This window comes from Hyaena hyaena, unplaced genomic scaffold, assembly GCF_003009895.1.
Source record: "Hyaena hyaena isolate Hyena2069 unplaced genomic scaffold, ASM300989v1 scaffold_196, whole genome shotgun sequence".
NCBI classification, from domain to species: domain Eukaryota; kingdom Metazoa; phylum Chordata; class Mammalia; order Carnivora; family Hyaenidae; genus Hyaena; species Hyaena hyaena.
In genome coordinates this window covers 1,058,383-1,080,692 of record NW_024080828.1, presented here as the reverse complement: position 1 = coordinate 1,080,692, position 22,310 = coordinate 1,058,383, and the positions used below count along the sequence as shown (strand labels likewise).

The 22,310-nt window shown below is 39.5% G+C and overlaps 1 protein-coding gene across 8 annotated transcripts in view; it reads left to right on the top strand.

Annotated features, from left to right (window-relative positions):
- The window catches only part of TMC1 (transmembrane channel like 1), a 139,946-nt gene that overhangs the window by 52,937 nt on the left and 64,699 nt on the right, over positions 1-22,310 (top strand). For all 8 annotated transcript variants that reach the window (XM_039241576.1, XM_039241581.1, XM_039241579.1 and 5 more), the window contains 3 exons: positions 12,040-12,130; positions 13,844-13,925; positions 21,660-21,766. In XM_039241576.1, coding sequence (XP_039097507.1) covers positions 12,040-12,130; positions 13,844-13,925; positions 21,660-21,766 — 280 coding nt within the window. The remainder of the gene's footprint in view (positions 1-12,039; positions 12,131-13,843; positions 13,926-21,659; positions 21,767-22,310) is intronic.

The window sequence follows — 22,310 nt, the reverse complement described above, 5'->3', positions numbered from 1 at the left end:
AATTCTGTTGATCAAAATGTAACATTGACATTCAATTTTTCTATTATTTAATAAGTGCCTAGTGAGTATCAAGCATTATGCTGTGACTTTGGGCAATTTCCCTAACTTCTGCAACTTTGCATTTTCTCACTTATACATGGGGATAAAAAGTAATACTACTTCACAGAATTATTAAATCAGAGGATTTAATATGTAATTAAGTAACATATAATTCAGTCCCACTGGTCATGGGACTGAAAGATCAAACTAACATGCTCAACTCACATGGTCTATTAAGTCAAGTTAAAGTAGAGTGTAGGCAAGAGCACAAAGAGGTGGCATAAATGAGATGCCAGCAAAGAATGGCAATGGGGTGGTAGAGGCCACAGAATCACATTTCTTGAATTTTGAGGTTCACAATGCTCACGTGCCCTACTGATGTTCACCATCCTGCTGATGGTGTGGCTAAGAGGACTGGTGTGGCAAAGTGCCCCACAGAATGAAGATGACTTGGGCCAGTGAGAGGCATTTGCTCTATCAGAATGACACAGAGAAAGCGCGCTTGAATATAGGAGTACCTTGTCAACTAGCCTGTTGAAATGCCACAAGTGGTAGCTGCTCTCCTTGAGCAGAACACACGCGAGGAGAACAGAAACATAGTGGGTGACACCAATGGCTGGTGGTGACAGATAATCAGTCCCAAAGCGACAGGATCATAACTTGGTCTTTCCATCCACTTCTAACTTTAATATTCGTATTTGTTCATCTACTTTCTGTCTTTCCTTGGCAGGTGTCACACGTTCTTACCTTACTTACTATCTGTATTGGAACACATTGTATAAATTATGCCTCTGTGTCACATGCTACAAGTTTATTTAAAGTTTATTTATTAGCTATACTTAACATCTCCTACGTGCCAAGCCAGTTACATAATTTGTAGGATCTGGTGCAAAGAGAAAATGTAAGATCTCTTGTTGAAAAATAGTTAAGAATTTCAATTATTAAGAATTTCAAGGGGCAACTGTATGGTTCAGTTTGCTAAGTGTCCGACTCTTGGTTTCAGCTCAAGTCATGACCTCATGGTTCATGGAATCAAGCCCCATATCAGGCTCTATGCTGACAGCGTGGAGCCGGCTCAAGATTCTCTCTCTCCCTCTATCTCTGCCTCTCCCCTGCTTTCTCTCTCTCTCTCTCTCTCTCTCTCTCTCTCTCTCTCTCTCAAAATAAATAAATAAACAGCAAAAATATTTTCAAGATGCCAATGGCAGAGCATTAAAGTAGGCACTGGGCCCATATGAGTATGGTGCTGGGCATCAGTATAGTCATTCTGCCAATGAGTTTCACCTGAATATTATGAGTCAAGAACTTTCTTATTATGTATGCTTAATACTTCTGATGAGTTCCATCCATTACAGTAGCATAATTCAATGCTCTCAAGTAATATAGCAAACTTGTGTAACAGAACTCAGCTCTCCATTACTCCAAAGACAGCGTTCATGCATTGCCAGGGTGTTCTTTTTAAACACCACTTGGAATATGTCACCCCTATGTTCAAGGCCTTCAGTATCTCCCCAATAATTAACACAGTTTACAAGCTTTAGCTTATTTCTTTAATTCTTTAATTTTTTTTTTTTGGTCTACTATGTATCAGATTTTGTGTTAGGAGATGCTGCACACATTAACTCCTTTAATCCTCATAAGCACCTTGAAAATAGAAAGTTATGCCCATTTTACAGATGGGAAAGCTGAGAATGACAGAGGTAAAGTAGCCTCACACAGCTAGGAACTGTCAAGGTGGAGATTAAATCCAGATTTCTCCATCCCCAAAACCTCATGCATTCTCTATCGTGTCATATCCGTTCTCATTTGAACCTTGTTTTCCAGGAAAATGACTAATTTTCCATAGACATCTTGAGCTCATTTTCCCACTTTACTTGCGTCTCCTGTCCACTTCTCTGCTATTCTTCTTCCTACGCTTCTTCCAGTTATCCCTCCTTTGTGAATTATCATCTCTCCTCTGACGTCCTTTCTCTGCCAACTTCTACAGAAGTAGAAATCAGGTAGATGTTCTTTATTATTCATTTGACTCTGCTGTTAGGCTATGTTGTATTATATTTTAAAAATTGTACAGAAATCTCCTTCCCTTCAAAATAGACTGTGAGCTCTTTAGTTCTGCAGAGCCTAGTATAGTGGTCTGTACATCAGAAACATTGAATTACTATCTTAACGGTGCTTTCTTTTGTGGTTGGACACTCATTCTCAAGGCAAGAGAAGCATTAACGTGATGGAGCCTTTTAAGGTCTGCATGAATTTGTGAATAAAAGGCAAGAATGTGCTGGTAAAAAGCCTTGATTTGTAGCTTTGGCCAATATCCATGGTGTAAAGATTCCCACTATGATCAATTTCAAGCTAAGAGTTTAAGAACCAGTTTACAGAATCTCTGAAAATTTAACAATCAGTAGCCGACTCAGCTCCAGCACCTCATAGGGGGATGTAAGAATGCCCTTCGGTTAAGATTATGTTAGAGAGCCTCAATCTGGAGCGACTGAGAGCAGAGACTAAAGAAAGAACTGTTTGTTATGCTGTAATGTATTTCCTTTATTTAATCGGTAACCAACAATGAAATGCTTGAGTTAGAGCTGCCTGTGAGAAAAGCTGGCATTATTCTGTTAATGTCAGAATTCCAGATAAAGGTCCAGAGTGCACTGATAACCTCTTATTCTGGTTTCTATTTTAATGCCCTGCTAAATGTCTTTCATTTTGTATTCTCGAATTTCCTCCCAAATCTGTGAGCATCTACAGAATTTCAATCTTTCTCCCTTTACCCTCTCCTATTCTGCTCTTCTCTCACTCTGTTATTGAAGTATAGTTAACACACAGTGCTACATTAGTTTCAGGTGCACAGTATGATTTACCCATTCTATATATTGCTTGGTGCTCAACATGATGAAGTGTGCTCTTAATCACTTTCATTTATTTCACCCCCCCCCCACTGCCCCTCTGGCAACCACCAGTTTGTTCTCTGTGTTTAAGCGTAGGGTTTTGTTTATCTCTTTTTTTCTTTTCTCTCCCTTCAAAATCCATCTTAAAGAGAAAAATTTTTTATTTAAGAATAATCAAGTCTTCATTAGAATGAGGCATCTCTTCTGACTTAATCATTCACATTTGAGTTCACTTGTCCTAACTGACTGTCTTATCATTTTCACTGAATTAGAGGTAATCTTTCCTTATTAAATCAGCACAATGTTCCTTTTAATTCTTTCTCTTTCAGATTTAGCCTGTTAATATTTGCTGTGCTATTTTAAGTGCTTAGAAAATCACTATGGGTAATTTTAATAATGCTTTCCAAATAATATTTTGAAATTCTCCCCTAAGGATGCTGGTAGGAACCACATGAGAAAATCATTTTATTTCTCTTGAGACTTGTAACTTTTTAGGTTGTTAAGGAAGTCAGCTCTGAAACATTGGGGATAAATATACTTTTGCCTACCAAAAATTCTTATTTTCTTCTCTATTTATTTCGTGATTTATTTAATCTTTCCTATCTAAGGAAAGACTGCACCATTTTACCAGAGTTACTTGGAGATGTTCTATTCTTCACCTTGGTTTGGCATGTTTTTCAGGTGGCCCACTGGGCTACAGCTCCTATCTCTTTCGGACAGTTATAAAGGCATTTTTTTTTCCTAGGAGAGAGAGAGAGACAGCGTGAGCAGGGGAGGGTCAGAGAGAGAGGGAGCCACAGACTCTGAAACAGGCTCCAGGCTCTGAGTTGGCAGTCAGCACAGAGCCCGATGCGGGGCTCGAACCCACAAACCGCGAGATCATGACCTAAGCGAAAGTCGGACGCTTAACGGACTAAGCCACCCAGGCACCTCTATAAAGGCATTTATAGCTCTTGTACCTACTTCAAGATCTCAAGCACCCGGCCTCATTAAATCTGCCTGAGATCCTGCCCATATGGTTGATAGAAGGGTAACGGTCACTGGAAAATGGTTCTAAAATATGCTAATATTCATCTTGGCGATCAATCTTATTCACTACCTTTCAGAAATACCTGCTTATCCAGAATTCATATAAACTCGAATTTCAAATAGATAGGGATTTTTAGAGTGCATTGTCAGATAATGATAATTATAATAAAAAGTAAATAGTAGACAAAACAAAGTTCTAATGTTTTCTCTGAGGTAGCCACAATGTAGTTACTACCTTCCTAATTGCATTTCTTTGTATACGACTTGCCTAGAGTGTTGTCAGTCAATATATTACGTATGGTAGAGCACACTGAATCGTTTTTCCCAGGTTCCCAGGGTTTTCTACTCTTCAACCATCTTACCTAACTCGCATTCTTTGGAATGTCAGCTACTGGTGACAGCTAATTTTCACAACTTGTTATTAGACTCTCCATAAATATATTGTCTTTGAAAGGTGATTAAGGAGAGAAATTCGTTAATTTCCATGTGCAATTATCTAGAAATGCTTTTAAGAGTGTTTGACATAACATATTAACCGTAAAAGAAAAGCAAATGTGTACATGATAAGCACGGAATACGATTAATTTGAGAAATGTGTCTTTTTTGTTTGGGGGGAAGCATCATCTAGATCTTGGATAAAAGGTACGAATTTTGAAGGTAATCCTTTACTTTATCAGGAGTATCAGAAGAGACTAGCCAAGGCATTTTTGAGGATGGTTTTATGTATAAGTCGAAAGAATGGCAAATGGGGTACTACTTTGGGGGGTTTAAATAAGCTTGTTGTTGTAGCATAAAAGTGGTTATTAAAATGCCTTATTAAAATGCATATACTAAATTAAACATTTGGAGAACATGATATTAGAATATCATGACAAATTAGATGGGAAGAAGAAAGGGGAGTAGTTTCATATATTCAGTACAATGTGTCTAAAATTTCTTTCTACAGTCCTGAAAATTAGAAATTTTTAAATACTATAAATTAGTTCTTTCAAATAGTTGTTAATTATGTGTTTACGGTATGCATGCATGAATTTACATACATATGTATATGTGTACATATATGTTTATGCTATTTCATATATACATACACATACATACTGGGATATCTACATAATGACACGTGACTCTGGATGAGTTCATTGTTTATTTTATGCATATCCTATTATAGTGTTTCCTGACCGGTGCTTGGTCACAAGGATCAGGGAAGCCTAGAAGGGAGGCTATGCAAAAAAAAACAGTGAAAAAGTAAGACATCAGGTCAACTGAGTAGAAAGCCTAGTTCACAGAGGAGTGTAGACTGCTCTGTGGGTGACCTTACCTAAGTTGTGTTGCCAAGTGCTTGCTTCGAACAGACCTCAAGAGCTAAGTTTGCCATGTGGCAAGCAGTCAAGTTCACCAGGTAGTCTTGATTATTTTCAGAGCTCACTGAACTGCCATCATTTGAAATGTCTTGCCCTCTCATGGATCAAAACGCAGAGTGCACTGCTCCAACAGAAAACTAAGACTTTTTGGCCCTCCTAAATATCACAGCTCCGCGTTTTGGAAAAATGTCCCACTGTACTTAGAAATGTTTAGCATAGGGTAGAAACATGAACACACAGATGTTGTGCAGAATCATTTTACTCAACCTTCCAAAGCAGGATGGCCTCTCTCACTGTGAGGCAATGCCTTGTAAATCAATTTATTTCCAGTATTCAGAATGTATTGCACACGCTTGATTCAAATGCGCCCGAACCTAGCACAATCAGCTCAGTGCATCTACTGCGCCCTGCAAATGGCCTCGTGAAGGGCTGAAGGTTACTCTATCCAAGACTGTGAGTTTGTATATGTGATCCACGGTGGAAATATCTCTTTCGTTAGAAAAATTCCTGCAAACCGATGCCTGGAATGCCTTTCTCTGCCTACTTGAATTCTATCAGCCCTTTGATGTCCAGTGTAATTCTTTTCTTATCTACGTCTTCAACATATTCTCAGGCCTCCAGGGTCCTCTCCCTCTTCACTTAAAGCTGTCTAGCACTATTATATAACAATTTTATGGGCCTGTATCTCATTTTTCTAAGAGTTTAAACTTCAGAAAAGAATCAATGTTTCTTTTATTTCTTTCAAAGCATTAAATGCATTGCTGAGAACAAACACACTCAATAGCTGCTAAGAAAACGTGGCTAAGTGTTCCAAGTACTGCTTTGCTTATGTCCTCTCGTACGTGTCCTTATGCCAGCTGCACGAGGTAGATATTGCTGTTATTATGGGGAAATTGGGGAGGGAGGGCACTGAGCTCAAATCCCAATCAGGCCGGAACGCTTACTCCTTGGGTAAACTTGGACCTTTATTCCATTAACATCATCCTCAGTACGTCATCTCGGAGATGGGGATGATGATAGTTCCCACGTTGCTGCGTTTTGTGGGGGAGTGAATGAGTTGATGGGCATAAATCCTCCCTGGTATCTGGCAGCACTCAGTGTCTGTTATCTGACGCTGCCATTACTGTCGCTGATCCCATTTTACAGGTGAAAACGCGTGGGATCCACAAAGTCTCGTAATCCCCTCCCAAGAGCACACAGCTAGTGTGTGACGGAGCCAGGATTCAAACCCGTGGCTCAGTGATAACACACAGATCACAGAATTGAATGGAATGCAGACATATTAAAGGGAGAGAGGTCTCTTTTTGCCTCTCAGCACAGAGACTCCCCGGCTTCCCTGGGCTCTCAGGGGCAGCACAGCCCGGCGGGAACAGGACTCGGGCTAGAATTCGCGGCTGCCTTCTCTCAGGCTGGGTCAGAAGTGGGGTTTCCGAAGCCTGACGCCAGGGCCCTCGTGTTGCGTCTTGAATGCGGGGCTTGGTTCCTTCCTGCTGATTTAGTGGCAAGAATTCTTCCTATGCTTCCCACATCTCATCATGTGAAGGGAAATGGGCTGGCTTTCCGAGGGCTTTTTGCCTGGAAATATCCAGTCGTTTCTCAACTTTGTAATTTGGAGACTCAGGTGCAAAAATTGAAGTCAGCACTGTTAGTACTACAGCTATTAATAATAGTTCCTATTTATAGAGCTCTTACTGTTTGCCGTGGTCACATTACATGTGTCACTGCTGACCGTACTGTATGCATTATTTCCTATAAAACACAGGACACCCCATCACAGAGCTACTATCATCTCTGCTTCATCCATGTAACAACTGAACATCAAACCATTACAACCATTTTCACCAGCATCTCTTTTATAATAAAAAACAAACAGGTGTTTTGAATCATCGCTTCCAGTATTAGGATGATTTTAAATAATGCCGCCAATCTAATTATAGAGTTAACATTATCCAGTCCTTACTTCCTTCTTTCCTTCTTTCCAATCTCTGTGCATTAGAATAGCTTCCCACCTCTGCTACTTTCTTTCAATTTACTCAGTACTATTTTAGGAAAAGTCAGAGCTCTGACTTTGAGTCCATTTAAATTGGTCTTTTTTTTTTTTTTTAAACAACAGTGTCTCCTAAGAAAAGGCTTCTCTTTCTTCAGATCCCTTTACTGGGAAGTGCTCAGAGTCCCGGCGTTGGTTACAGTTGCCTTAAAGACTAGTTTTGAAATGTCTTTCATTTACTTGAGCAAGAAGTTGGTTGCTCAATCATACTATCAAGCTGCAAACAAGAAGGAAGAAAAGTCAACCTAACCTAACCCAAACAAGGGAACGTTTTTCCTGGGATGAGAATGTGTCAAAGGCAACCTAGCAGGTCCTAATTCCCCTGTGTGATCAGGGTTGTATCATGTGTTATGGGTAAATTATCTATTTTGTAAGTTAGGCCACAGTGTGCTCCTCCAACTAACTGTGAAAGCCTTCTTGAAAGCCCATGAAACCTTATTATTCTAATTACCAACACAAGGGGTTGATAAATGAATTATGAGGCCAGGTATTATTGTCATTAAATAGATCTCACTTAATTATTTATCCCAGCGTCTGGGGTTACAGCTCACGGAGCTGTGCACACTATACCAGGGCCGGCTTGAGCTTCGAGACCTGGGGACCGGATTACAACCTTGGCAGGCAGCTTTTGTTGAATGCAGTTCAAGGGAATGATGCACATTTTTCAGTCAGATATTTGGATGGTTCGAAGCCAACGGATATTCAAAGTATATCCACAACATTTTATTCATTTTATCCATGTCAAAAAAATCCCTTTAACTTATCCAGATAAATGCAAATGGGTAGGAAGATGGATTAACTCTCAGAAAAACATAAAGAAGTTGTCTTGCTTTTTAGTTTTCAACGGCTCTGCTCTTTATTTGCTTGGATTCTGGTATCTGTTAAAGGGCACTTAAGTGTGGTAAGTATCAGTCAGTGCTCCTCTCCATATTGGATATTTTCTTTTTGTATTTTGTTTCTAATAGCACAGTGAGATGCCTTCTTCTGGTCAAGAAATTTGTTATTGGAGAGAATGGGCTTGGGAGGTGCTAGTTTTCTTTGTTTCTTTGTTTTTCATCCCGAAGTCATGCAGTTCACCGCAAAGGTTAGCCTTGAAAATAATGTGAAAGGATGTTCTCTGCAGGGTCACCAACCTCTTTCCATCCGATGTCCCTCGTTCTAGACCAGCAAGCTGCAAGAGTGCTTCCTTATATCCCAAGAACGTCCGATTGGGAATCTCAAGAATCTGTTCTTGCTAAGAAATTATTCTCTGGCCACCGCATGGCCCCTGGCTTTGTCTCAGTATAATCCACCCCCGCCCCTGCCCCACCCGCACAAGACTTCTGATGAGTTGAGTCTAGTATTAATTTTGGCAAGCGTGGACAGTGGGGAGCAGAAGGAGCTAGAATGGTTCTTCAGGGGTCCTTCTCGTATGAAACTTGGGAGAAGCCTTTTGGAGAATGGAGGAGGGATAAAGCACTAGGGAAGAGAAGAAATTTATACCTGAGATTATGTCGAGTTGAGTGTGGTCTAGGCTGGTATCTGAAAAACCAATGTCAGAATAAGTATGTTGAGGAGCGCCTGGGTGGCTCAGTCGGTCGAACATGTGATTTCGGCTCAGGTCATGATCTTGCACTCTGTGAGTTTGAGCCCCATGTCAAGCTCTGTGCTGACAGCTCAGAGCACAAGGTCTGCTTTGGATTCTGTGTCTCCCTCTCTGCCCCTCTCTCGTTTATGCTCTCTCTCTCTCAAAAACAAAGTAAAAAAAAAAAAGAATATGTAGTTTGAGGGTGGGGGGAGGGTGGTATTTTGGAAGGAGGTATGAAACGGTGCCTAGCATCAGGAAAAACTTGGCAAGGAAGAGGCAAATGATAAAACCTTGTTTCTATTGCTCTGAGGAAACTTATGTTTATAATAACTGACAAAAATCCTACGAATGCCATGGAAATATGTTTCTACATTATTAGATGAATTTATGATTAATTTTGTGTGATTTTAATTTGTTTATAATCCTGACTTCCCTCTCTCTCTCTCTCACTTATATCTTGCTAGTTTAATGATCCTATCACATAATCATCAGTTCACAAAATTAAAAATCTTGTCGAAATATGAAGTAGAATAATGGCTGTTTAGAGCAGCCATGTTTTCTAATTGGCCACTCATCTAGAAAGTGATGTAGCTCTATAGACCAAACTGAGCCTCTTTGAAATTAACTGCTAAGTATCTAGAGCGGCAAAAATGCCCATAAAGTAGGTGCTTTACGTTTGGAAAAAAAAAACTGATTTTACCACCAGGAAGAATTTGTGATTCCCTATATGTGTTTATTAAAATCGAGTGATGTAATGCTTCCTGCATAGACTGGATTTTACAAATTTCAAAGTTCCTGATACCAAATCTTTGAATTGTAGTCAGTTTGGCTATCACACAATGTATGGGTTCCTAAAATCCATCACTATGCAAAATAGAACAATGAAAACCGCAGGGCTTCTAAGAAAACTGGGAATAAGGGAACAGTACTCTGGAATATCGTCAGTGACACATAAAAAAGGTAGGTATAAAATGGCAGCAACATTTTGTACATGCAAAGTGGTTAAGAAATACAGAAATGCTACAATAAATTATGGTAGTTTCCTTAGAAAAAGACCTGCAGCTTGCTCGTGGAAGTGGCCTTCAATAGTTTTGATGCGATGCTTGGAAGTCCTTCAAGATCAGCAGTGAATGGCTGTGGCTTTTCTTTCTTTTTTTTTTTTTAAATTAATGTTTTATTTATTTCTAGGAGAGAGGGATAGACAGCGTGAGTAGGGTTGGGTCAGAGAGAGAGGGAGTCACAGAGTGAAACAGGCTCCAGGCTTGAGCTGGCAGTCAGCACAGAGCCCGACGCGGGGCTCGAACCCATAAACCGCGAGATCATGACCTAAGCGAAAGTCGGACGCTTAACCGACTAAGCCACCCAGGCGCCTCTGGCTGTGGCTTTTCTAATGCAGGGAGTGCAGTGCGGTAGCTGGGTAAGGTGGGCACATTTTGTGAACACGCTGCTAAGTTGAGCTGGATGCAGGTTTTCTGCATTTCCCTCGGGCTTCTAGAAGATGAAGTCACACATAAGCAAACCCAAAAGTTGTGCTCTGCTTCAATTCTTCTGTAACGTATTGATCATGTTAGAGCAAATTTTCAGTTTTGAAACAGGTATTAACGGGAGAATAAGGGGCGGCCAGGTGTCTCAGTCAGTTAAGCCTCCAACTTCGGTGCCGGTTGTGATCTCACGGTTCATGGGTTCGAGACTTGCTTTGGGTTCTGTGCTGACAGCTCAGAGCCTGGAGCCTGTTTCAGATTCTGTGTCTCCCTCTCTCTCTGACCCTCCCCTGCTTTCTCTCAAAAATAAATAAACATTAAAAGAAAATTTAAAAAAAAAATAGGAGAATCGACTGTTATAATTCCTCCAACACTGTCCCATTTACAATCTCACCTTCTTAAAAAAATTTGCTTTGTGTGTTAATAAGCTTATTTATCATATGTTGAAAGGTCTTATCCTGTCAAATCACACATTCCAGCAGCTTTCCAACTGAAGAACAATGTTGCAGCTGTCAAATAACAGTTCAGGTTTGGGTTCTCCTGGGCTATGCCCTCTGCGGCCCCCAAAAGGTTAAGACAAACCTGGGCCACCTGTATTTTTAAAAGATTTTTTTAATATATAAAACAAACAGCAATAGCAAAATTGGCCAACCAAGTTTACAAAACTGTAGTATATTTAACATTCTCCATTACAATAACTTGATGCTTTTCTTTTCTTCTCTTTCTTTTAAAATTTTTAATGTTTTATTTATTTCTGAAAGAGAGAGACAGTGTGAGCAAGGGATGGTCAAAGAGAGAGGGAGACACAGAATCTGAAACAGGCTCCAGGCTCTGAGCTAGCTGTCAGCTCAGAGCCCGACACGGGGCTCAAACCCACGAACCATGAGATCATGACCTGAGCCGAAGTCGGATGCCTAACCAACTGAGCCACCCAGGCACCCCAACTTGATGCTTTTCTATACACACACACACACACACACACACACACACACACACACAAAGATGCTAATGTGACTGGAAAGGTATAACTATTTGGGAATAATGTTAAAGTTTATGGTTGAGCCCTTTCCAAATGTGAGGCCAAAAGTATTCCTTTCCTTTCCTTTCTTCCCTCACTCCAATTTGCTGTACATAATATGATTTTTGTTTCAAGTCATAATTGGTTTTATGAGATTAAATACCAGGTCAGTAAATGTGCTCCAGGTCAGTGTGTCCTAAACTCTTTGCTCTATTTTACAAAAGGAACCTTTAAAAAAGAAGAAAAGGAAATATTTTAAAATAAACATTCTGACTGCCAAAATCTGAAGTCCACTTTGGATTCAATTTTATATGTGATGGAAATGAAAAGAACTAGAATTCTCTATTTTGACATGTAGCATGCATTCCTTGCTTTTTGATGACTCCAGCTGATTAATAAGTGAGACTAAAATACCTTACTCTTCCTGGCCGGAACTAAAAAGCTTAAACATCTATTACAAGTCCCGAGCTTGAAATAGAGCTTAAATTCATGTGCTAAGGATCTAGAAGAACTAAGGCTACAAACCTAATAAAATGAAATGCCCACTACCTCTATTCTATGCATCTCAATCTGCACCCCACCCCCCTTACCCTTTATTTTGTTTTATTTTCTCAGGGAAGCAAAAAAATTTGTGAGTGAAAATGAAGGAGCCCTTGGGAAAGGAAAAGGAAAGCGGTGGTTTGCATTTAAGATGATGATGGCTAAGGTAAGCCTTTTCATGACTCAGTTTGGTTGATGTTGTATATTCCCAATGGCAGCCAGAAACAGTGATTTAGGACAAAAAGACCTGTGTGATTTTATCATTCCGAAATGGCAAAGAATGGGCCCCTTTCATTTTTATACCCTGGAAGTTAAGGGGTTTTGGGTCAAAGTTTGTTGCTCAACATATCTTTAAGTTTCAGGGCCATACAGCTCTACCAGAACATTAACTATGAATTGAATAGAAAATGAAAAAAAAAAAAAAAAAAACAAAACCCAAATGATATACCAGTATAAACGTAGATTCTTGGAAAGGGTAGAAAAGAAACTAACACTTATTTAGTATTTACTTATCCTAAGCACTGAATCGAATCTTTCTATGAAGTTAACCCTATTTAATTCTCAAAGCAAAGTAGGTATGTAGGTATTATCTCCTCTTTACAGTTGTTATACCACTTGTAAGTTAAATGCTATTTCCATAAAGATGTGGTTTTGTGAATAAAATCCACATCTTAAATATGAATTACAGATTTGTGATGTATATCAGGGAGTCATAATTCTGTTTTTATAATTTAAGTGAATGGAATCATATAGTATTTATCCTTCTGTTTCTGGCTTCTTTGATGCAATATTCTATTCATGAGATACATCCACGTTTAGTAGTTCATTTTATTGATATGCTGTATTCCATTGGATGAAGGTACTGGTATTTATTTATCCATCCTATAATAGAGGGATATTTGAATTGCTTCTTGGTTGAATGATCTTCTGAACTTCAGACTTATCTCCTACTGTTCTTTCGGCTCCATTGCGCCTGTCCGGCTCACACATTATCTCTGCATTATGTGCACCTGTGCAAAGTTATCTTCTCTGTTCCCATTCTTCCTGTGGTCCTCTTGACCATGGATGGTCCGGCATTGTGGAGTAAAATGGAAGGAAGGTCTTTTACAAAAAGGAATGTATGGGGGCGCCTGGGTGGCTCAGTCGATTAAGCACCTGACTCTTGATTTCGGCTCAGGTCATGATCTCACAGTTCGTGGAATCCAGCCCCAGTCAGGTTCTACAATGACAGTGTGGAGGCCGTTTGGGATTCTCTCTCTTCCTCTCTCTCTGGCCCTCCCCTGCACTCTCTCTTTCTCAAAATAAATAAATAAACATTAAAAAAACCTAATGTATGATTTTTTTCTTCCTCCGTCTTCTACGATGCCATGCCTTTCCCTTTACTTAGCCACTCTACATCCACCAGAATAAAAAGTGTCCCACCTCATAACAGTTCCCTTCCTATATTGAAATTACTTGTTTAGCCACAGCTTACTCTCACAGTCCCAGAAGCCCTTCAACGCAGGAACAATGTCTTATTCATAGTGCATCATTTTCTTCATGCAATGAGTATTTAATTAAACACATACCACTTGCCGATCAACTTAGTAGGTGCTAACTCAGTCCCTGCTCCTTATTGTCCGACAGAACAAACAGATCTATTTTCTATAAAACAGGGGACCCATAAAAGTTTTTTTTGTTGAATTGGTGTGAGGATGGGTGGGGAACAGAGAAGCAAGTGAATCCTACTGTTTTTTTCTTTTTACAAAAAGCCAGAAGTGGCACCAAAGAGATCTTTCCAAATTCCTTGTTGTGTGATATCTGGGGACGGGGGTGGAGGATAAAACATCTTGACCAACAAGAGTCTGCGTTTTACTGTTGTGTTTGGCTTTCTTTTCAGAAATGGGCAAAATTTCTTCGGGATTTTGAAAACTTCAAAGCCGCTTGCATCCCATGGGAAAATAAAATCAAAGCGATTGAAAGTAAGTGCTCATGAGGTCTCATTAGATGGGATGCTTGTTTCATAACCTTATCAGATGTCTTTCTCAGTTTCTGTACTATTGGAATGATTAAAAACAAGGCAACAAACAAACAGAAATAACCATTTTTTACATTCTTTTTGTTTACTGTGAAAATTTGCTAGTACTTACCAGGCATAGTCCTGGAGACCCCACTCTCCCTTCCTACAGTAAACCAAAATATTCTCATACTGACCTTGTGTTCTCGTCTATACAGGGAAGTCAATATTGTGCACGATGACACTGAGTCATGTATATCATTGGGAAGGCGGTGATTTTATTTTGGCAATGAACATGACATTGAAAATATATACTTTTGTTAGATTAGACAATAATCAAAATGAACAATGTCTACAAAGAATGAAGAAATCTTAAAGCTTCATTTTCAAATCTGAAGGAGAATAATCACATCACCATCTAGGAACTTGTTATGTGAATATCCTATTGTGCCTTCATTTTACACAGTACTCACCGGGTAGAGAGACGTCAGGAGAATGTACTCGATCACAAGCCTATTTAGAACAGTGCTCTAGGCTTAGAATAAAGCAAATAAAAAATTTTAAATATAGTAAATGTAATAATGTTTTTAAATAATAAAGAATATAGTAGAGAATATAAAGACAAAAGATAATATATAAAAGAATTCTGAGCATAATCCTGCCATATTTTGGTTCTAAGAGTTTTGACTAGAATCTGAATTTCCTCCCTGAGTTTTCAGATTGAGAGGCAGATTTTCCTGCTGGTTAAATGTGGCTTTGCATAATTAAAACGGAGGCTCCACGGGGAGATAGCACAGTTGATGGATATTTCATGGACATGATTGGGCATGTTTTAAGAGTGCCTATCCTCAGTCCACTGTCTTTCATTATCAAGTGGCAATGAATTAAAAACACATCAGCTAATTAATTGCACTTCCTCCCACATAATCTTGTACAATCCCGTCATTGCTTTATTTTCTTTCTTAACACTTACTATCTAAAATACTGTGTTTTAAATTTAATTTTCAAATGTAATTTCATTTTATTTTATTTTGTGTTTATTTCTTCCAATAGACATGAAAGGTTTGGTTTTGTTTTACTCCAGGATTGCCAGACCTAGAATTCGACCTTAATAAATACGTGTTGAATAAAATAAAGAGTAGACATTCTTCACATGTCTGCCATTCTAGGAAATGGAAAAAGGAATTTAGACACACCAGAAAAGGACCGACAACATGGAATCCTTAGGTTTCGAGTGTGCCACTGAAATGTGGTACCTTGAGAGGCAGTAGGAACAGAAAGCCATTTGGAACATTAAGATCTTGACACAATTTGTGTGGAAAGAACTCTGGATTCTGCTTTTGCTTTGCTACAAATGAGCTGTTCAGCTCTTCTCAGTCATGTAATCCCTCTGGACCTCAGTCCATTTATCTGTGGGACGATAGGATTGAATCTTGACCAGTCATGAGATGTATCCCAAGAAATTTGTAAGGATGGTCATGAAAATATGTACATTTGCACATTATTTATTTTGAAGATACACTAGAGCAGGCTCTAGCTTGTCTCAGTAATAATGTCATGCTCGCTTGTGTTGCAGCAGCTTATCTTTAGTGGGTGAGAAACAGATGGGATTATTTTTATTGCTAGACTTTCACACAGGAATGAGTTACACATATGACCAACATCTATCATGTGTGTTACCATGGGAAAAACAGATCGAGGGCCACTCAGTTATACTCTTAGTTATTTTCCTTCCTCTCCTTCCTCCAGGAAATTTGGAACAGTCAGCCGGATGATGACAAGCACATTACTTTCCCTTCCGTATGCAGTTTATGATTTGGTTAGGTTGTCCTGATTTCTTCACCGTTCATGGTGCATTACCTCCCTGGAGTGAAGAATTGACCTTATTTTCTAGTCTATCAACAATCGCCACAACTGTCACCCTTCGATCGTCACTCAGATGCTCCACAAACGTTTCATATAATCTTCCCCATGCCTGCAATGTGCACATTAGCCTTCCTATTTGAGTTGCGGTTAAATAAGTGTCCCAGAGTTAGTCACTAGAGGGGCTGAGATGCAAGGTGAAGTCTGTCTGGGTCCAAAGCTTGTGGTTTTCTCAACGTGGCTTGCTCATTTATCGCTTTATGGAACATTTTATAAACCTTTTCTTTTGCATCAGGTCCCAGGGTGGATTCAGTTTGTCATTATGCTACTCGGGAAATTATTTTCCATTTTCTCATGCATTTATTTTCGAACGAGCTCTTTATTTAATTATATATTTCATCTCCTGTAAGATGCTTAATGCATAATGATCTTAATGATAATTAAGTACACCACAGGCTCTGGGACTATTGTATTAGTTGAAAAGTATGGAACCTCTCTAAGATTGTACTAGCAAAGTCATCGGCTCACACTAGCCATCCCATAGAAAGTACCCTACCAAAGACAGAGAAGTACACATCTGTGATCGTCTTTGAAACTTAACTAAATGGAAATTGGAAAAGAAATGGGACATGATTGTCAACCTTTTCTACAGGTGGAGGTCCTTTTGACTCTTACTGGCTCCAGATAATGCAAATCAAATTTGCCACATTTAATTCCCCTAGACCAATCTGAAAGAAACTATGCTTTCTGTCCTAGCCCAACAAGATGGCATTTATATTGTGCTCATACAGCAGGTGATTTAATTGGTCTTTTCCCATTTAGAAATGCTCATATTTGTCTGCCTGTCTTATTACCCATCTGTTCAAGAGGAAATTATATATGATGACAGACTACAAATTACTTTGCCTTAATAATAAATAACCAGAGGGAGAGGTGAAACTTTAACCTTAATTTAAAAGAAAGGCAAGAAAATTCAGCAACAAGAATATTGCATAAGCTTAAAAGGCCTCACTTGAATACATACCAAGAACTCTGTTTTAATACATTAATAATTCATTGTGGAAACTGAATTTGTTAGTCAGATTAAAGAAAAAAAAAGAATAGGTCCTTTCTGGGCACCATCCAAATTTATGAATGTGCATGGCCTTAGCTGATTGATGGATATTGCCTATATTTTTTCAGACACACAGGCTCATGGCATATTTAGTCCATATATTATAGTTTTAAAAAGATAATTTGATTGTGATTCTACTTAAGGAGCAATATAGCACCGTGGTTAAGAGAGATCTGGATTTGGAGTCCAACACCTAGAGATCAAGGTTGCCTAGTTTAGAGCTCTGGCTCCATAATTTACTACCTACATAACTATTCCATGACCCTGGTGTCCTCATTTACTAGCTGTGTAACCCATGGGCTTACGTCTCTGGAAAGTGAGAGTATGGTAGTTCTCTTCTTGCAGGAATTTGATGATGACTAAATGAATTAATACACAAGATCAAAATAAATGTCAGAAACAAGAATCCATTATACATTAGCTGTTACTATTATTAATCAAGTCTTGGTTCAGTCCAATGCTGTGTTTAATTTTTTGGTTCCCCATCCACACAGTGGGCCTAATAACACTTAACCTTATCGGGTTCTAGAAGTAGTAAAATGAGTTGATGCCAGCAGAGTTTTCAGTATGCATAATTGACCAGCAAGATAATGGGAGTTATTTTTATTATTGTTGTTGTTATTGTTACTACTATTATCATTACTGCTACTACTACTACTACTACCACCACCACACCCATTCTTGTTCTTTACAATTTTATCTAAGAGACTAGGCACATGGGAATGGCTGTTCTTTGAAATTATGATCTTTTAGCTACATGATAGTAAGATTTCTCTTTTTAGTAAATGCCAGATCTAGTCACCAACTGCTGGTCAGATAGGACACCTGGGATAAAAGAGGGATGTGAAGAGGGAAGATTTGTCCTTTTCCATTTGGGGGTCGAGACAGGGAAAGGTCCTCTGGAGCTGGGATGCCAACCAGTCGAATTGTTTTCTGTCCTTTATAATCTTTGTTTTGTTACTCTTCTGTCCGCTCTGCCATTGGTAGGTGTCCTGTAGAAGGAACTATGTCTTCCAGATTCCTTGGTCTCTCTCCCCTGTGTCCGGGTCTTTTGTACAATCACTAGTTTTAATGAAATCTGTTTTTCTGAAGTTTGTTTTCTTTAGACTTAGGGTTCTGTTAAGAAAAAAATAAAAAGGAATGGGGCTTAATTGTTACTTTTCTACTTTTTTTTTTAAGACATTAACTTTTGTTATCATAAAGAATTTCTATTTTATGCTCATTGAAAGAGCACTTTTAGAGCTATTTATATAGGGATGTATCCACCAACAATTGATCAAAAAGAAACTGTAAGATAAATTCACTAAGGTGTTCTACAATGCACTATCTACAGCTCCTGCCCCAAGAGAATTTACAGTCTAGTCAATGCAGACTCTTGATTCATACTTGGTGTTGCACACTTAAGTGATTTCATATCTGTTTTATAATTTGACTTTCACAATAATCCTGTGAAGCAGGTACACCAAACTGTGCCTTCATTTATTAAATGCATTATCCTGAGGTTTTGAAGGTGTTGCTTTTTCATAGTAAACTCTACTTTGAACATGTTGGCTTGTCCTTGGCCCTCTTAGTGTAAGCGAGTAACTTCATACCATAGGAATGGGGCACTGTCCACACTGAGTTACTAAATCTATTTTACCTGGTCTGAACCAGTTGAGAAAAAAATGGAGCTAGGGGGGCGCCTGGGTGGCTTAGTCGGTTAAGCGTCCGACTTTCGCTTAGGTCATGATCTCGCGGTTCGTGGGTTTGAGTCCCGCGTCGGGCTCTGTGCTGACTGCCAGCTCAGAGCCTGGAGCCTGTTTCGGAGTCTGTGACTCCCTCTCTCTCTGACCCTCCCCTCCTCACGCTGTCTCTCTCTCTCTCCTAGAAATAAATAAAACATTAAAAAAAAATGGAGCTAGGAAGCTTTGGAGTCTAAAGTGGATTTCATCCATGATGAATATGGATTATATATGGGGGAGGGAATACTTTCTGAAACATCTTTATTTGCTCCTCTCTTTTGCCTTTAGGTATATATATATGCACTCAATTTAAGAAATTCATTTGCGAGGGGTTGTGTATGGGGGCTGGGAGCCCGTAAGCCGTGAGCACTAATGAGAAGAGCAAAACTGTAAGAAAGGAGGTAGGGAAGGAAGAAGGGAAGGAAGGGAGGAGGGAAAGGAGGGAGCCAAGAAGCACATGAGGCAGAGAGGGAAGGAGAGAAGCAGGAACCGATGAGTCAGCCTCCCGCGGTTGGGATTCTACATCAGAAGATCTCATGTGTGTTTCTGGGAAAAGCTCACTCCAGATACCTAGAGACTGAAGTTTCTTCCCCAATTAATGAGTAACTAGACTGACTAACAAGCTGGAAGTCTACTACCTTCAATAAAACATGATAGGGGGACCTGGCTAAGGCGGTCCTTGGGCACTTGTTACCAGAGAACATAGATAACAGCCATGAAATGATAGGAAATCACTGGGACCCAGGTGGATGATCAGATGTCGTGGGAGGGGCAGATCTGCTTCGCCTTCCTGCAGGTGGGCCCAGTGCATCTTGTTACAGCACCTGCGGGCATCTTCATCAAAACCACGTGCTTTTGGACGTAGAAGGACGTAGTCCTGTAGAACTCTGTATCTCTCTACAAAGCGATGTGAATGCAAAGATTCAGAGTTCAAAATAATTGCTTTTTTTAAAATGTCCACTTAGACATTGACTTTTTTTTTTTAAGTTTCTATAAAAATGGCCACTGTGGTGTGGGACTAGGTAAGGTGGCACCCAAAGACTTTTCTTAGTTCCAGACACAGCAGCATACTCTCATGTGATCGCAGCCTCATCTTACTGAGCAGAGGCTGGAATTTGCTTCAAGGAGGCTCCTTCCTTCTGCAATAATGTTTCCCCACCAGTAATGTTGCAAAGTGAGAGGACCAGCAAAAGCATTGGTCACTGGAGGTATTTTGCTGAATGAGTCAGGAAAACGGGCCTGATGCAGTGGGTGACTGCTAGTGTGCATTGTTTCCTCTTGGGAAGACTAAGAAACTAGTAACTTAATGTTGAACCTTAGGTGATAATCAGAGAAAAGTCTGGCTTTTGTTAATTGATGAAATCTCAACCTGAGACCTCAAATTCCTGTTCTCTCTTCCTCTTCCATTCTCTCTTTTAAGATAATGTTTTTATTTTTTCTCAGCAAATACAAGTTGGATAGATCACTATGCACTGTGGTGTATGAGTCGATGGCACATTCTTGCCTGTCCCCTCCCAATTCATTTGCCAAGGCTGAGGAGACTTTGGAAGGTCACAGTCCCTCCTCCCCTACCCGACTCCAATCGCTTTACACCTGTTGACGACTTCTCATCACATTTGAAACAAAAGCCACTCTTTCTCCCTTGCCTTAAGAGGCCTACACGTTGTGGGTTGGCCTGTCTCTCCATCCTCATCTGTCACCAATCTCCCTTGTTCATTGGGCTCCAACTGCGCAGCCCTTGGCTTTGTTCCTCAATTGTCTTGAAGCATTGCCTGTCTCCAGATGTTTGTTCTCGATCTTTCCTTTGCTTGAGCAGCTTCTCCCCAGCCTGGTCATTGTGCCTCTTCCTCCAACTGCAGACCTCTGCTTGAAAACGCTACCCTCTTTGATATACCTTCCTTTGATATGCAAGCTGATTGAAAGCAACCCTCTTGATACTTTACCCTCTTCTCTCTAGGACCTATCTGACTATAATAATTACACTTACGTAATTGTTGCAATAATATGATCATAGGTAATCTTATATATCACATATAATACATACATATCATATAAATGATACACACATATATGATATATCATATATATGTACATTAATCAATGCATGTAATGAATATACATATATATGATATGTAATATTATGCATACTATACACACATATGATAGAGTATATAATAGAATATATATTATGATAAATGCATATATTTTATTCATTTAGTTTTCAAATTCCTGCATATTTGTTGTTTCCATACCTCACAAAAATGTAAGTTGTATTAGGGCAGCGACTCTATCTGTGACATTGTGCTTCACATCTGACGTAATTCCTGGCAGAAGTTGCTTTATTTTTTTAAGACTATTTATTTATTTTGAGAAAGAGAGAGAGCACATGAGCAGGGAAGGTATAGAGAGAGGGAGAAGAGAGAGAAAATCCCAAGCCAGCTCCATGTGGTGAGCACAGAGCGTGATGTGGGGCTCCATCTCAGGATCTGTGAGATCATAACCTGAGCTTAAATCAAGAGTCCTATGCTTAACTGACTGAGCCACCCAAATGCCCCAGAAACTTTAAATATGCGAAGAGCGAGGGAATGAACTTCAGCTTCTATGCTGTAACTAAAAAATGCCAGTTAAGTCAGACAGATAGCACAAGGCGATCTGTTAGGATAGCTGTCCATAAAGGATGCGGTAAACATTTTTGAGAAGAGCGTTGTTGGCTGAGAGGAAGGAGGCACAGGGCAGTAATTATAATGATAACGGTGGATAACTACTGGGTAGGTCCTGTGGTAGCCACCTTATAGGTATTTGCTCACACAAAGGTGTTAACTCCAGGCATGAAATGGGCTCTTCAGGTAGCAATTCTCGCTGCAAAGCTCTTTTCCATGTGAAAAGAGCCAAAGTGTTGCAATGGGCAGATTTCTTGTGGAAGGCACCAGGACTGTGGCTTTTGTTTTGCTTTGATTCTGACCTGTCTCACAACCTATTATTATTATTATTATTTTGATAGGTCAGTTTGGCTCTTCTGTGGCCTCATACTTCCTCTTCTTGAGATGGATGTACGGAGTAAACATGGTTCTCTTTATCCTGACGTTCAGCCTCATCATGTTGCCAGAGGTAAGATTCTCACTTCCTGTTAACAAACAAACAAACAAACAAACAAACAAAGCTGAAACAATTCTCCTGTCCTAGAAAATTTTTTTTCTCTTCTGAAGACTAGAATGATTAACTGGCTGTATCCACTCTTAGAGTCATACATAGCACGGGTAACAAGGTTAATCTTCAAAATGGTGCCCATGGGCCAAAGATCCTAATCATTGCTCCAAGGGGTACATGAGCCTCCTGCAATCATAAATAAAATGTGGTGTGTCTGTTTAGATGTACATTTTTATGTGGAAGGGCTCATGGCTTCTATCAGATTCCCAAGGTGGTCCCTGTGCTCAAATGTTAATTGCTCAGAAGGAAAGCTTTGACACCTTGTGAATTGTATTTACTTATTTTACCAAGTTTGCTTTGAAAAAAACACTTCTTACTGCATCTGTCTTTTTTATTTGGAGAAACACAACGTGAGCAATTTTTTGCACATGTAAAGTAAGATAACCATCCTCCCAACACACAGTGGGGTGGGGTTTTTTAGGATCAATGTCAGAGAGGAGAGTAA